Source organism: Pelodiscus sinensis, chromosome 11 (genome assembly GCF_049634645.1).
Source record: "Pelodiscus sinensis isolate JC-2024 chromosome 11, ASM4963464v1, whole genome shotgun sequence".
NCBI classification, from domain to species: domain Eukaryota; kingdom Metazoa; phylum Chordata; order Testudines; family Trionychidae; genus Pelodiscus; species Pelodiscus sinensis.
In genome coordinates this window covers 24654753-24672192 of record NC_134721.1, presented here as the reverse complement: position 1 = coordinate 24672192, position 17440 = coordinate 24654753, and the positions used below count along the sequence as shown (strand labels likewise).

Below are 17440 nucleotides of genomic sequence, written 5' to 3'. Positions count from 1 at the left end.
TATTGAGAATTCCAGCACTTTATAACATATTTCTGTGTTCTGCAATGATGAGTGTAAAGCAGCATTTTCTCAGTTGTGATTTCAGCCCAACAGAAGTGCTCGGCTTCTCAAACATCTTGCCTGTACTGCTTACGCAATGAAACTCAGGCTACGTCTACACTACGAGTTTTTGCGGCAGAAAATATGCTGAGGGACTCATTAGCATAAATTGCAATCTCATTAGCATATTTTCAGCCGATCCGTTTTTTCTCTTGGGATTTTTCCGCAAAAACAAGCAGTGTGGACATTTCCTTTTTGCGCAAAAACCCCTAGCAAAAATACGGATCAGCAGAAAATATGCTAATGAGAACACAACTTATGCTAATGAGCCACTCAGCATATTTTCTGCCGCAAAAACTCGTAGTGTAGATGTAGCCTCAGATACACAATGAAGGGAGGCACCAGATTACATATGAAGGGATATTACTAAGTCAAACTGAATACCAGCTACCTGGTGAGACTTGCACATTTCTAGTCACCTAATCCTGTGAATCAAATGCTGCTTCAAGAAGCTCAGTGTGATCATTCTGTCTGAACTCCTGTTCTTCCCTCTGAAAATAGCAAAATCCCTCTTTCAGAGCAGAGTTTATCCCATGCTACATGAAAGCTATTTCTATTTAAACAATAGCCTGATTGAAACAACTGCTAGAATGCTGAGATGCTGCTGTTGGAATCTTTGTTCTCTTTGGCTGTGTCTAGATGACATCCCTTTTCTCGAAAAAGGGATGTAAATTAGACACTTTGAAATTGCAAATGAAGCTGAGATTTAAATTTCCTGTGCTTCATTTGCATAATGGTGGCCGTGGGGGGGGGGGGGGGGGTTCTGAAAAGGGGCTTTTCGAAAGAAAAACAGCGGTTTAGATGGGGATTTTTTGAAAATAAAATCCTTTTTGAAAGATCCTGTACTCCTCAAAAATGTTCTAAGATGCCCAGGCGCTGGGCAGTGCATGGAGCCACTGCTGCACATGCCTGCTGCTTTCTAGGAGAGAAGAGGGGGGTGGAAGACTAGTGCAGGTGTGAGCCTGAATGGAGGCTCTGCTGCTTCCTTCAGTGTTGGCTGTCCCATTGCCCCTGGGGGTTGGTTAAACACAGCCTGTGTGTGGATGCATGGCAACAAGTCTTGCTGGATGATGATAGAGTCGATTTAATTTTTAAGTCTGTGTTTCATTTCGGTCCCTCTCCTCCTCTCAAACATTGTGTTCAAAGTTCTAGCTAAGATGGGCTTTGAAATGGAAGCAGATGGTTCCTTCAAGGCCCTGGCTATACCTGGTCACACAGCAGCACAAGTTCTTCAGTGCTGGAATTCCTCCTGATACTGGTGTAGGAGCTTCAGAACCCTGAGAGAAGGTGAAGAATGTTCTCCCACAAACTAGTTCACCTCCGCAGGCTGTTGAGGGGATGGAGGCAGGGTCACCGCCACACTCATCCCAACCTCTTTAAGGTAGTGTTATTGTTTGCTCTAGTCTGTGCTTCCTGTGTGTAGCCCCTTTGCAGGAATTCAAAAGACAGTAAAGCTCCTTGCCTCTGCTCTCTCACTACAACTGCTCATGCACTAGTAGAGGGCCAGCTTCAACCTAGCCCATTTGGACAACTGCATCAATTTCAGACTAAATTCTTAACATCCTTGCTAACCCTCTTGAAATCAATATGGTTTGTATGTGAAGGCAGAATCTTCTCTTGAAGTGTCATCTGCACCTGCAAGAGCTCTCATTCAGATGTATTGCTTCTCCTTGCAATGGGTCTTGGGCTGCAACTATGATTCTGAGGATCACAGCAACTCAGCCTGTGTTGTACTCTCAAGCTTAAACAGTCGCGTAAGGAGTGCTGTGGGAGGGTGTCTGCACCAACTCCAGAGGCTGTTTGGGATAGGAAGCCTGTAGTATCAATCACAAAAGCTTGAAGTACCAATACTGAGCACACAGAAGTGGCCAAGAATCACAGTGCTAAGGCATTGCTGGCTTAAGCATATCACAGACTCATTTCTGTAGAACCCAGTTGTCACCTCAGGCTACCTCCAAGGTCACGCTTCATATCACTCGTTATTCTGAGCTCTTCAGTTATAGCAGACTCGGGAAGCATAAGAACCAGGTGCATTATCTATTGCTCCACTAGGTCAGAGGGTGGGGGGATAAGATCCCGGGGGTTCAGTCTAGCCACGAGGCAGACATCGTAGCTATCATGCATGAGGACGTTGATAGCCACCACATTCCATTGGTTTTCCCATGTATCCAGCTCTAGGATCTCTTTGGTGATAATTTCATGACGATCTGAAAAATAATAGCAACAACAAAATATCAAAGGCAAAGCCAAAAGGGTCAAAGAAGTTTGCAGAAATAATGAATTCATCTTTCCTCTTTGTGAATAACTTGTTATAAGCAATCAAAATAGAGCAACTATATTAAATCACAGCCATTCTTATGAGATGCTTTTTACTGAGGCTTACAAATTTTAACAAAAGAGACAACACACAAGAAAGAATTTTGCTTGTCAGACTGCAGTGCTGCAGTACACTTCTTGGAAGAAGGAAAAACCTTTTATTTGCTAACACAGGACCTGTACTTTCTAGCAGTTTTGCTACTCAAAGCCAAATTCTTTTATATAAATGAAAAGAGCCTTTCGTTTTTCTTACTTTTTCTTTACATTTCAAAGTTAGGTTCTCACAGCAAGTGACGATAATCTAAACTTTTCTGACTTTGAAAAGAGGATGTGAATGTATTTAGCTACCAGTCTCCTTCCTCCACATCTGATGCCTCTCTATATAGCTTTGCTAAAAGCTGTCTCAAATTCGCAAGCACAGGCATTTCACAACCACCAGAAGAAGAACTATCACAATAAGAAACATTAAATACTCAACGTGGTTTCTCTGAGACTTGATAATCTGGAGACAGGTTTCATTGTATAGTGCATTCATCCCTTCCTTAGAGGCTGCTCTGGATCCTTTCTTACATGCCCATAAAGCCCTGTGCCTTTTTCTCTAGTGAGTATATGTCAGTGTTTGTACCTGTCCCTTCTTTGAGGCTGACAGCAGTTTTGCTTCATGGATCAACCAGCAAAGGAAAGAAGTGGAAAGAAAGTGTTGAAGTTTCAGAGACCTGCAAAGCTCATAACTTTAGGTGCATAGACCATTCATTTTCCCTCATAAGAACAGTTTTAGTAGTTCCCCAGTCTTATTCATAACCTCCATGATTTAGGAATGACACGTGAAAACAATTGTATCATGATGGCTCATTATCATGAGACTTAACATAGATCTGGGGTGCTTCAACTGTCCTACAGGGTTGGCATGTAGGATACAGAGGCGGGGGAGGGGAGGAAGGGAAGTCACGTGGAAAAAGAATTCCAGGATAAATTTCCCCACCCTGATAACTGTGGGTAAATCTACATTAGTGAAGCTCCCCTAGATCCACTGGTGTGGTGAGCACCCAAAGCCAACCCTGCCTCTAATTACATGTGCCTTCTGTCATGTGTTCATTCCTAAAGAAACTGTTCACCAACTCTGATCACATTGTTTTTCATATGATAACATAAAGAGATGCTTCTGTCTCATAGTTCACAGCCCTAAATCATGATTTTTTTCCCTCAGTTTTGCCCACAATTAACTGTGGAAGAGGGAAAAACAAGTATGAATAGGGTACAGGTTGAAATTTTCACTGGACTAAGTCCTGAGCTCTTACTTAGCCTTAACTCCCCTTTTGGGAGTTTGCTCAGATAAAGCCTGAGTAAAACCCTCTTGGGATATGTTCCTGTCTAAATAGCCCTTGTTTCATTTCTTCATATAGCCCAGTTGTGATATTTTGCTTATCAAACTCATTCAATTGAGCAAGAGGAAGAATAATAGGTAGGAAAGCACCATCCATCCATGAACGAAGAGAGCAAGCTGCTAAAACACCCAGTTAAAGTATGGAGAAAAAAGCTTGAGTGACAGACACTGTAAACAAATGACATCTACAAGCACCAGCATAGTGCTCTTGTTTCTATATGACCCAGCAGCAGTAAGAAAGGTTTTTTCCCCAAAGCAAACAGGAAGACACAAGTAGCCCCAGTATGTGACACTAGAGGCTCCAGTCCTGTTATTTATTATTAGATCAACTCCTTTATGTCATAAATTATTATGCCAGGAATTTCTTTGGCATGGATCACGACAAAATGAGACAACTGAGTGGAAAAAAAAAATCAAACAGTGGAGCTGTCTAAAACATTCTGTGGAGGATTGCAGCACTTGAAAAAAATCCTAATTAAAACATCAAAGGAAGATTTAGAAATCCTCCCCACAAATCTTTTCCTGACCCTTATGACTCATAACCTTTAGTGTCTTTTGTTTCCCTTTCTTGTGGGTTGTTGTAACCAGTTTTGTTCTGCTCTCCACAAATTCTGTTTTTCAGCACGTGGGGTGTTAGTTAACTCAACTCGAGAGATGAAAGAGTCTATATTGCCAGAATAAAGGATAAAATCATTTCTCCAGTCTTATCTCACTGAACTTAAAAGGAAACTACACCCATAGATTAGCTGAGACACAGAAAAAATATTTTAACAAAAATTTGGTTCTTCATCTCTGAAGCCTTTTGAATTTTGGAAGGATTCCAATTCAAATCACAGATTTCAAAACAAGTTCTGTGATTCTGGTTCAAGATTTTGGGTTTAAAAATAAAAAGGATCAATGCTCAGATCCACTCTGTGCACAGCCGATGCATGCTTACAAGGTTTCAGCCCACGAGGGTACAAATCTCACAAAAAGAGATGATCTTATAAGATTTCCACTGCTAGGTAAGAATTAAGAATTATTTATTGCCACTATTGTCTATTATTATTTTGATCCAGAAATTTTCAAGAACACCTCTTGTGAGCTTAGAGCCATTGGTTCCTGTCTCTAGCCTGTATTCATACCTTTGCTGAAACATAACTCAGGTGATGCTCTACTCACGGTCTCACTGGTTTCTCTATTATTTTAATTATAATCTGTATTTCTAAGCTTCAGTCTCTTCCAGCGAAAAGTGGTTTCATGATGCACAGTAGAATCTATACTCTCTCAAGAGATCACCCTTATTGGGTAACTTCTCTTAAGAAATCATCCACAGTATCCTCAAACACATTTTGCACAGTTCTGCTCCACTTTTATTAGACAACTGCCTATGTTAAACACATTATTTCTTTTTAATCATCAAAAATGGTCACTTAATGGATTTCACTGTTACACAAAATGAGTTTTAATTCTGTTAGAAATGCTGTCTTAACCATCCAAAGTAATCCTGAGAGGTACATTGTTTGAGTGAGATCTGTAAGAAGATTTCCTCACAGGAGCCTACAGAAGAGAGACAAGTTCTCTATGAATATATTGTGAACATATTCAGAAAGTAATCCAGTTTCATGTTCCACTAAGAACAATGGGATACCCTGCCAAAAATGTAGCTAAGCACACCAAACTAGTACGGCACCACTGTGGGTGCAGTTACATGGGTCTGGTAGCAATAGAGCTTCACCCATGCTAAGGTAGCTTGGGTTAATTCTGCGTGCCTTAAGGGATTGTCTCCCTACAGAAGTTGTACCACTTTGACATACTGATAGAGTTAAAGCAGTGCAACACTCCTCCACAGTGCGAATGCCGTTATATCAGTATAAAAGTATAACAATAAAAGTCTACTTCTACAGGAAGGGGAATAGGCTGTGCCAGTATAAGGCACCTTTATATCAGTACAACTGTGTCATACTAGAGGTTACATCAATTCAACTGTATTGGTAAGAAAATCACTCCCTTAATGGAAAGTTATACTGGTGCACAATCTGTGTACAGACCAAGGCTAATACTGCACCTATAAAATCACTTTTTTCCAGGCAATAAAGACCTTATTTTGTAATGGAGGCTTTAATCAAAATAAAAAATCACATGTGCAAGTTACAGTATTCTGCATGCAGCATTTGCAGGCATAATCTTCAAAATACTGCTTAACACTTTGACCCATAATGTTTTGTTTGTAAACAAAATGCTTATCACTTTTTACATAACAAAGTTCTTTTCTGAGATGTGTTTAAAGCAAGATTAAATTGACATAGAGGATGTTGCTTTTCAATAAGATGGCCGCCTCCATCCATATGCTCAGAATCTTCCAATTCTATTAAAAGCTGTATTTTTAAAGGCATTTCACCATCCAAACATTACTGGACTGATTTTTCATTGTATAATTTCTCATGCTACTTGAATCAAGATGGATCACTGTTGAGACCTACAATATTGCTTCAGGCAATGCTATAAATATTTTATTTGCTTTTCTGTTCATTCCATATGTGGTTTGGGGTAACAACTTTCCCTTGTGGATATAGGTATTTATTACTGCCAATCCCTTTGATATTTATTTTCCCTCTCCTATTGTAAGTACCACACATTCCAATATAAAGTTAATTTCAAAACAATGTATAGATTTTTTGCAAACCTAGCCAGGTATTTGCATGTCTTCATCACTGTAGTATATGAGCTGCCCAGTCATTAATGAAGCTATCCTCAAACACCCTTATTTTTTAGGTATTAATAATGTTTTACAAAAGGGAAATGTGAGGCACGGGAATATGAAGTGACTTGCCCAGTCACACAGGAATTCTGTAGAAGAGCTGATACCTGGAACGCTGGAATTCCAGTTCAGCACTTTAACCATAAGAACATATGAGTAAAATAGTTGAACAGTACAGTACATTAGAGACAAAGGACCAGACAAATCCTTAATAATTTTACTTCAATGTAGTTACACCAGGCACAAATTTGGACTAGTATCTAATCAATCCTTAACAGCCCACTGGCATAAATATTATTGCCTCCATTTTACAGAGGAAGAAACTAACACATGAAGTGATTAAGAGGCTTTACAAAGGCCACACAATATGTCAGTGTCACAGGTGACACAGATTTCGTGTGTCTGCTCTTTGTCTATGGGCTTCTGTGATCTGTGAAATTCCTCTTCTAAGCTCCTTTTTGAGCACCTGCTGATCTCAGTCCTGGCATTTTCTCCACATTGTCATTTCTCTTTTCTATGTCTGACACACATACCTGTCTACTGAACCCTACGTCTTATTGGCATGAGTCAGCTTCAAAACAGCCACTAAAACTCTAATTGCTAAATTGTTAACCAGCTGTTATCATCTTTCCATCCATGAAGAATTCCTTCAGGTTTTACATAGTAACCACCAACACCAGGTCCCCAAATGTCCAGCAGACACTCCAGCCATTGGCATTTAACTGCCATTCCAAAGCTGACTTCTCACCATTGAAATGCTTTGATTCCAGCTTTGGTATGTTTATCCAATGAGGTTTTTACCTGACGTTTTCAAGGCCATCTGCATGTCTGATTTCTGTGAGTCTCTGTACCAAAGAACACACCATGTTTTCTGCATAAAGCATGACTACAACACTACCTGCCACATTACTCATGGCCATTCATACCTGAACTCCTAATTACTTGTCATTAATGTTACAAGATTTTGGGCAGGGGAACACACAGGCTGTTGCTGCAATTGGTTAAATGTTCTGTTAGCCTGTCACCATGGAAGACACGAAATCCTGACTTGCAATACAGGGCAAAAGAGAAAATGTTTTCTCCAGGTCTATCATACCCAGCCCCATTTTTGTGCATCACTAGGGGGCAGATTGTGAACCATCCTGCGTGCCCATGTAGGAGAACAAAGGGGCAAAGGTGCCCCGAATGCCTCTGAGCTGGCTAGTCACATCACAGATCTACATCCTCTGCAGGGCCAATACATATCTTTATCTATGCATGTGCTCAGGGAACAGGGAAAGCCCCTTGACATAATGGCCAGTGCACATTGTGCCAGGCATAGAATGGGTACAGGGTATGGACCCACCAGAGCTAGGGGAGAGCTGGGAGGCACATTTTGACTTGGATTCACAGAGATGCAATGTATGGCAGAGCAATATTACTTACAGTTCAGTATAGCACATAAATCCAGTACAGACAAGGTCTCTGTCTACCTGTCTACCTGGTTGTCTAATGCTCCTAGCCCCGCCACTGCTGCCAATGCTGCTCCGCTCCTGCCCCTCAGCCAGCGTGCGCCAGGCCCCTGCCCCACCACGAGCCAACGCCATTCCTATTATTCGACATTTGAGGTTATCTGACCATCCTCCAGTCCCGTTTAGGTCGGATAACCGAGTCTTTACTGTACAATGTTTTTAAAAGTTGGATGTGGTGCCTAATAGGGAGAAACTTTCATTTTCCACTGCTATTTCAACTGTGTTTGTTTAGGTTTCAATATCCAGAACCTTTCTAATTATTTATCCTTTTAGGACTTTATCTGGCATCCCTTCCTCTCCTGCATAGTCTCCTCAGGTCTGATTTTGTCCCCACTGGTTAACAGCTATACTCACATTAACTTAAACGGTAGCAAGGTTAGGTGCCTTGACTTGAGTAGAGCCACAGGATCTGCCTCTTATAGAAGCAGGATTACCGGTCCCGCTCTGTACTGAGATCCCTTTTATAAATGGCTTAGAAAGAATGAATCAATATTAAAAGCATGCTGTAGACACAAGCAGTATATTGTTATGAGCTATGTGAAACACTGCTATGGGTTACACTAAAACTTCATTCACACTGCTGTGTGAACACGTCCCACATTTAAGACAGTTTTAAGAGACACTTAAGGGTTACACCTAAAAGAAAATCTAACTGTCTGCTCAGAAACTAGCAGTAGGTGAGTGAAGGGTTTGACTAGGTGATCCCAGGAGGGCTGGTATATGGTGGAGAGAACACACAGAAATGGTGAACAGGTGAGAATAGAGCTAAAAAAAGGAGAGGCAAAAGACACATGAAAGTTTAGTAGTAACCCCCAGCACAGGGTAAGTCTGAAGAAAACTAGAGACAGCTTTGGAGTCTGTGGGCTACAAAGGCTTGGTATGGGTGCCAACCCTCCAGGATTGTCCTGGAGTCTTCAGGAATTAAAGATTAATACTCAATTAAAGATTATAATGTGATGAAACCTCCAGGAAAACAGCCAACCAAACTGGGCTTGGGCTAGAAGCTAAGAAAGTGCTCCTTTTGTTGTTGGCTCCTTCTGAATTCAGAGACACAGGACATCATACATTCTTTATATGTGAATAAAGCTGCATCAAAGAAATCCTGACTATCACCAGTTTCTGCTGCCAGCTGGAACAACCTACTAGACCCCACATTTTGGCCCCCAGGGGGTATCAATATGTTATAGACAGTTATAAGTACATCAGCAGATGTTATACCTGGCTACAAGCCATGTTTATAAACAACCTACTGGACTCTAACAATCGTTGAACATTTAATAAAACATCAGTTAATCATTTATTAACCCTTTATAAACTAGATATAAAGGGAATCTTGATCCGAACTGTGATCGGATTACTGTTTTCTTCCCATCAGACATGGGGTCAGATTCAGACCTGTAGCAAGCTGGTGCAGACTGTCATTACTTTTATGACCTATATCAGCCTTTGTTACTGTGATGTGTTTTTAGTAATGAATTCTGGATTAGTGGTCAGCCATCTCTAGGAACAGAGTTTGCTAGAGCTCTCTCTCTCTCTATTTCTCTCTCTCCTTCTCCTATGTTTCCAAGAGTAGTAGTATATATTAGTCTGGTGAGTGTGAAAATTAAGTGAAAGGTCATTCGGCAGCTTCTTTGTGCGGATTCCATATGCAAGCGTGATAGATGGTTGAGTGCTTGTAGCTTGACAGCCTATGATGAGCTAGTTCTGTGCAAAACAAAACAGGGATTCTGCTTCCTATTTATTAATAGGAAAATTTATTCCAAAAGTAACAACTGTGGACAGGAGAACTTTAAATATTCAGTGCTACCTAGTAAATTCTAACTGATCATGGAACCAAGCAGTGTTGCAAACAGGCAGCAATCAGCCAAGAACTTGCCCTCCTGCTTTATTTAGCCGGGAACATAGCAGGGTTTTGTTCCAATCCCACATCCCCCAAACTTCACAAGTACAGTATTTTACTGTGCCAGGCTCCTTAATATGTCTACATTTAATTTGCTTCAAGCAATGTATTGTAACCATTATAATGAAAAATAAGCACAACAATTATTCTCCATCTAAATTATATAATGGATGAGACTGAAGGGAGCAGACTTTCTGGTAGATTAGTCAAAATAAATAACGGTTAAGCTAGTCCACTGTCAGGAAAGGAAGGTGCTGAAATCCAAACTCATTAGCTTGGATGGAATACAGCAATTACAACATGGCACTGCCTTGCTGTAAACTGAACAGTATTCCAATTCATATAATTGTTTTTCAAGAGTTCAATTCATGTAAATGAGGAGGAGGCGGCAGTTATATGCATTTAGGTTAGCTATTTAAATATCTGTATGTAAAAGTAACAATTCCACGGTTGGCTAGGGCTTCATGAGTGTCATTAAGCTGCATACTGTGGCTACTTGGAACGTCATAAGTACAAGGCTGTCTGCCTGCTCCAGAGTCAGAGACATCCCTCCCCTACTACTTATGATAAAGGAGAATCTTCAGTTGTTGTTAATAGGATGGGGCCTATGACACACAGTTAAGCATCATCCAGGAAAAGGCAGTGGTGCACATACTAGCTACATCTTTATATAAATATAAACATATATTACTGCTATAAACTGTATTTGAGGTAGAGAAAGTGTTAACTCCCACTTCAAATATACCTACTTCAGTATCAAGAGGATTTAATTGATTAGGACCAGAGGCATTTTTATATGTGATGGGCCAATAGGAGTAGATCCTGTTTTTGAAGTAGTGCCTTTAATAGCTGAATTTAGGTAGTTTTCCTTTTGCTTTGCAAAACAGCTAAGGACATATAAGGTGGCAGTTTTGAGTGACAGCCTAGACATATGCTCTTAACAAACAATAGAATTTACATTTTAAAAATATCTGCATTTATGCACAGAATTTATTCCTACAAATCAATTATATAATTAAGCCAATGTCTATAAACAACAGTCCCCTCCCCGTGCAAAAATACAGCTTCTACTAATTTCTCAGATCTATTCATGCCTCTCTCCCTCACCCCCCCAAAAAAAGCCTAGAAAAGCACATAAGCTTGACCACATGATGTGAAGTTCAACAAATTTGCATATTGACAAACCTAGAATGAAACCAAATAACATGCTTTCAGTGCACACATGCACACACACATTCACAAACACGCCCCCCCTTCCAAGATTTTAACCTGAGAATGTTTTTTATTTTTTATCTTCAGCATCTTCAGAATCAGAAAAAGCAAAATGAAACCCAACTGACAGACATTTTATAAATATGTAATGCTGAATAACTAAACATGTGCTTGCTACCTCCTTCAGTGAAGCATGCTAATGTGACTGCTTTTGCCATACACACAGCTTGTAACAGTAGTAGCTGTCAACCTGTGCAGGTGTTAGGGTTTCATTTTATGTGAAAAGGCAAGGGAAATATAAACTGTATCAACAAGACTATTATGCAGTCAATCTACAATGGCTGGTTTAAAATCTGTAGCTGAGGTAGTAGCTCAACAAAATACCCGGAAGAAAACTAAATGGCTACTGCCCACTCGTTTTTTGAGGAGTACACGATCTTTCAAAAAAGAGTTTTAGTTTTGAAAGACCTCCGTCTAAACTGCTGGGGAGGTTTTCAAAAAAGCCCCATTTCGAAAAAAAGCGGCAGCCTCCATTATGTAAATGAAGCGTGGGATATTTCAATCCCAGCTTCATTTGCAATATCGACATGCCTAATCTACATCCCTCTGCCAACAGAGGGGTGTAGTTTAGACACACCCCTGCGGTACTCTCTGAGGCAGACTGGGAGACTTGGGAGGTGGCAACAAGTGAAGGCCCCAATCATGGGAGTTTAAGGCAACAGGAGCCTGTAGACTTTCTGGCAGAAGCAGTAGCTGGGATGCGGTATTGACTTTCCCCTCATTCAAGTCTAGGGCTTCCTGGTAGTTGACAGCAGATGTTTTCAAGTTAAGGTGTGTGTTTGCACTTGGTACCTCAGACTTCTGATTCTCCAGGGGTGCCAATAAAAATACAAAATGGCTGTTGAGTGGCCACTTGGTAGTGTGAAGGGCACAGGAGCAAAATCAAAATGGCAGCTAGCCAGAAACATAAAAGAAAAACATGCCATACTCGTTCACTAAGGAGATGCTATGTGAGCTGTGCCCTGTATCCATATTTGGACTGAGTAAGAAGATGAATCAGGGCTGTGGACTTTGGACTGATTTATAATTATAGGGAGAGCTGGCAGCAACCTTGATATTTAGGTTGCCCTAACAACTTCCACTATAAATACAGCTTGTGGCCTTCTCTTGAAAAACTGACACCCCTCCAGAGTTCACAGCAGCGAGCAGCCCTTGGAAATGCGGCTTAGGTTACAGATATACCTTTTGCTTGTCCTACGTCCCTCCTTTCAGATATGGCTGAGTGTAGGCCCTATCAGAGGGAGCTCCAGGAGAGCCATTTGGCCCAGGCCTCAGGAGACAAAGGGACCTCAAATTTTGACATTTTTCTACTAAATCATTTCCATTTATTATACACCTTGCAGTTATAATAGGGTATGTCTACACTAGCCCCCTAGTTTGAACTAGGGAGGCTAATGTAGGCATTCGAAGTTGCAAATGAAACCTGGGATTTAAATATCCCGGGCTTCATTTGCATCTTCCCGGGCGCCGCCATTTTTAAAAGTCCCTTAGTCCGAACTCCGTGCCCGCGGCTACACGCGGCATGGAGTAGGTAGTTCGAATTAGGATCTCTAATTCGAACTACCGGTACACCTCGTTCCACGAAGAGTAACGGTAGTTCGAATTAGAGATCCTAAGTCGAACTACTTACTCTGTGCCGCATGTAGCCGCGGGCACGGAGTTCGGACTAAGGGACTTTTAAAAATGGCGGTGCCCGGGAAGATGCAAATGAAGCCCGGGATATTTAAATCCCGGGCTTCATTTGCAACTTCGAATGCCTACATTAGCCTCCCTAGTTCGAACTAGGGGGCTAGTGTAGACATACCCATAGAGACAACAAAAGAAGCTCTATTCGCCTGCAAAAAAATGATTTAAATCATTGGGGGATCTCGGGCCTTCACCAGTTTTTCTGTCATATCTGAGTTTTCATCTGTGTGACTGGAGACTGGAGTAGCTTCTTGATTAGTGATTCTGCATTATGAAATGCAGTTTACAGTCTTTGCATAGTTTAGCGGTTTTGAAAGTTGTAATTAATTCTGTTACTGTAAAGTGACTTTTCTTAGTCTGTGGGTGAGTTTAATCTTTAAATTAGATGTTTATCTCTGCATTGGAAATTTTCATATTCCTCTTTTTTCTTATGTCTCTTCATATACAATAACCAGGGCTCGACAAATCATGTAATCTACTCGCCCATGGCGAGCAGATTACAAGCTGGCACAGCTGGCGCCGTGCGATCTGCGCATGCACAGCTTGCAGAACCATGCAGCTGGTGAGCGGGGCTTACCGCCACTTGGTGAGCCCTAACAATAACCATATCAAATTCAGTTGTAAGCTACCTCTTCGTCCAGTTTTAGATTCACCTTTAAAGGCTTTTTTGTGATAATAAACTTTTAATTCTAGTTGTTTAATAAACTTTATAGCTAATCTGACAATCACCCCATGTTCATATTCATAATAATGCAAGACTTTGAAATAAGGCTATAAGAGCCATAGTATATAACAACCCCAAACTGTTATTATATAATATTCATTGTGAAGTATATACAATTAAAATTTTGTATAACCAATAGGTTCTAGTGAATTAATTTATTGTATGTTACTGTGTTTTAAAAGAATCGCTATATAAAAATGAAGCAAAATTTGAAAGTGGTGCAAGTAAGAGATGGTGAAAGCTACAGACTGAAGCAGCAATTTAGAGTTTAAAGCCAATAACATCATTTCTCATAGAAAAGATGCCTCAGCCATTAGACAGTGACCATACAGACACTGACACTTCCAGTTCTAATTATGAAAACTTTGTACCCACAAATGACATTTCAATGCCACTGCCTCAAAATGAGAAGGTCATTAATCAAGACACAGAAATGCCAACAGTAATGATAAATGCAGAATCTACACTCGATTTAGAGACTGTGCAGGCAGAAAATGAGGACCTCGGAGATGCTACGCAGCAAGAACAAGAACCTATGACTAGCACAGGTCACAGTGTAATAACAGTGGCATCAGAACCTGATATTGGACTTCTTGAAAAGAACAGTGTTGCTCAAATGCAGTCATTTCTCAAAGTCAGTTATCAGATTCCAAATAATATACCAAAAGATGCTGAAAATCATGCTTTTCCCACTCATCTGCTGACAAAAACTCTTCCAAATGGAGAGATCTACACAAGAGATTGGTTTTGCTGGAGCACGGAAAAGCAGGCTCTGTACTGTGTACCTTGTTTCATTTTTAACAGTAATATTTCAAATGTATCAGTACTGTCTGATCCATCCAGTTGGAGCATCAGCAGAGGTTGGAGGAAGTTGAAAGACTGAATACCTGCACATGAAACTTCAGTATTGGATAAAGATAACTATATTACATGTAGATCAGCTAGTAGAGCAGCACTAGCTGACAGTGCATTTGAAAACTTACTCCTGAGTGAAATAAATATAGAAACTGATAACTGGAAAAAACTCCTTGAGCACATTTTGAATGTCATTCTTTTTCTTTCGTAATGGGGATTGGCTTTGTTTGGTTCTAGTCAATGTATTGGTGACCCTACAAATGGAAATTTTCTTGGTATACTTGGTATATTCAGTATACTCAGCAAGTATGACCCACTTTTATCAGGCCGTGTTAAGCATGTTTGTGGATCACAAGAGAGCGTAAAGTGCATGCAAGTCCATTATCTATCTACCAGAATACAAAACGAGTTTATTGAGCTGTGTGAGACATTTGTGCAAACAGCTCTTGAAGAGATATGGCATGCAAAGTACTTTTCAATTATTATTGATGCAACTCCAGACTGTTCTCATAAAGAACAGACAACCTTGGTTGTTCAATATGTTAAAATTGCAGGAAGTTCAAAGGTTTCAATTGAAAAATTATTCATTTTGTTTGATAATTTTGTGAAAACAATTGGAAAAGAAATTGCTGCTCATGCATTATAAATTCTGGAAGGCTTCAAATTGAATTTTCAAGTCTGCATTGGCCAAGCCTATGACAATCGATCCAATATGGCTGGGAAGTACAACAGAGTACAAGCAGTCCTTCTTGAGCAAAATCCAAACTATTTTCTCCACTTGTGGCAACCACATACTAAATCTTGTGGTGTTGGTTGTGCTGAATCATGCAAGGAAGCAATCACATACTTTGGAACAATCCAGCAATTGTGCAACCTCTTAGCAGTCCTCGAAAGTGGGAAATTCTGAAGTAGCATCTGCCTGTTTCCCTTCATGGCATGTCGACAACGAGATAGTCAGCATGAATTGTTGACATTAAACCAGTTGCACAGCATTTGGACTCTGTGAGAAAGGCTTTAAGTGAGCTTGAATCTCTTACTTTCGCAGCATAGGCTTTCACTGAGCTTAAGTTAATTCAGAAGTATACATCCAAATTTGAATGTATTTTAATGTCGTCCATGTGGATGAAGCTGCTAAAAATGATCCATGAAACTAATCTTGTAATTTAAGCACACAATGCTACACATCTAGACTACGTTCTAATTTCAAAAGAGGATATTCAAATTCTGCGGGAATTTGCATATCTTCTTTCGATCGCTTTTTTAAAAGCGAGGTCTTTCAAAAGTGAAAGTAGTCTGGATGCATTTTCTTGGGGACAAAAAACCTCTTGAAAAACCGCGTAAACCTTTTTTTAGGAGCAATTTGCATATCCTCTTTCAAAATTAGAATGTAGTCTAGACATGCCCTATGATGTTCAGAGTGATAATACTGAATGACTTCTTCAAGATATTCAAAAGATTTGTGATCAATGGGACACAAACCTTTCTGAGTCCAAATGGGTAGCACAAGATATTGACATTTCATCTGAGTTTTCCACCAATCTCAGCCTAACATCTCAGTCTGATGCAGGAAGGCACTATCGAGTCAATTTTTTTCTGTTATTGCTGACTCCATCAAAACTGGTCTTACATATTGAGTTGAATCACTGCAACAAATTTGGATCCTTTTTAGATTCTTTTGGGAGGTCAGAGAACTTCTGCAGCAGCCCTGGGCACTTGAGCAGCAGCACATAGAGAGCAGACACAAGGCGACGGCCATCCTGCTGACAGTGAGCCCGCCAGCCTGTGGGAGGGGAGCCACGCTTGTGCCCAGGCCCGCCCCGCGCAGCTGCAGCCAGGCACCACCCACCCTCCTCCAGGTGGGGGAAACAGAGAGCGCAGCGCAGACGTGCTAGAAGCTCGTCAGGCCCTCCCTGAAGCGGAACTAACCCAGTTGTAATGGGAGGTGGGGGTGGGCAGAGACACTTAGGGGAACTGATGCTCCTGGAGTAAAAATCAATTTATATAAGATGCGGACATGTATACCCCGCGGGAATGGGGGGAAGGGTTTGTAAAAACATGTATAATTCGCAGGTTATATTCTCTAATTCACGGTAAGTGATGAAGATCTATATTCAGAGGCTGAATAGTTTCAACAAAGGTACAACAACGAAATTTCAAGAGATCTCTGTGATGAGATCATCTTCCTGAAACATATAGGCTTTCAGTGCCTAACACAGAAACTTAAGAACAGACTCCGATCTCTGTCAGACACGTGTAAATCTGGCGTTATTCCACTGAAGTTAGTGGAGTTTGATTTTCACAGGTGTAGCAGAGATCAGAATCTAGCCCTTAAGTGTTTCAGCCAAAAGTTTGACAGCAAGTATATAGCCTAAAATTCAATTAATATTAACATTAAGAATCAGAAATACTAATGGCTGAATAAGCTCTGCAAGAATGCAACTCTGCGGGGCAGGGGAGCATCGGTATGTTAAACCTGATTATTAGGCTACTGGGTCATCTCCTCAGGGACTCTGTGTGTGATGGAATGGTGAAGCCTAAATTATGGAAGAAACATTAAACTCCTTTCAGATGTATTCAGTACCTGCTCCATGAAATCCTCCGCAGAGATATAGCTTCCCTTCCACTGAGCCTGCGCTAGTGGAGTTGGTTCGTAAGCCGAGGCGAGGAGAAGGCATAGGAGGCCCGTCTCTCCAAAAATCCCCGTCAGGGTTATAAATCTCCACTGCATCGAGACATTTCCGTGCCTGTCCCCTGTCTCGTCCCAAGCAGCCAATTCCTCCTGCGGAGAAATAAATGTACAGATACACAGGGCACGAAGACAAAATATCGCAGCACTAGAGTGACACTGAAACTGTCTGCTTCCTAGTCCTTATCATAGAATCATAGAATAATAGGACTGGAAGGGACCTCGAGAGGTCATCGAGTCCAGCCCCCCGCCCTCAAGGCAGGATCA

At 40.9% G+C, this 17440-nt stretch overlaps 1 protein-coding gene across 2 annotated transcripts in view; it reads right to left on the bottom strand.

The window, feature by feature from the left end:
- Positions 1 to 365: 365 nt before the first annotated feature.
- The window catches only part of KBTBD12 (kelch repeat and BTB domain containing 12), a 57480-nt gene continuing 40405 nt past the window's right edge, over positions 366 to 17440 (bottom strand). Inside the window, exons 5-6 of one of the 2 annotated variants that reach the window (XM_006120219.4) lie at positions 17069 to 17266; positions 367 to 2306 (exon numbers count right to left, since the gene is read on the bottom strand). In XM_006120219.4, coding sequence (XP_006120281.2) covers positions 2137 to 2306; positions 17069 to 17266 — 368 coding nt within the window. In that variant the 3' untranslated portion in view covers positions 367 to 2136. Of the gene's footprint in view, positions 2307 to 17068; positions 17267 to 17440 lie in introns of both variants that reach the window. The other variant, XM_075938807.1, reaches the window with a different exon arrangement.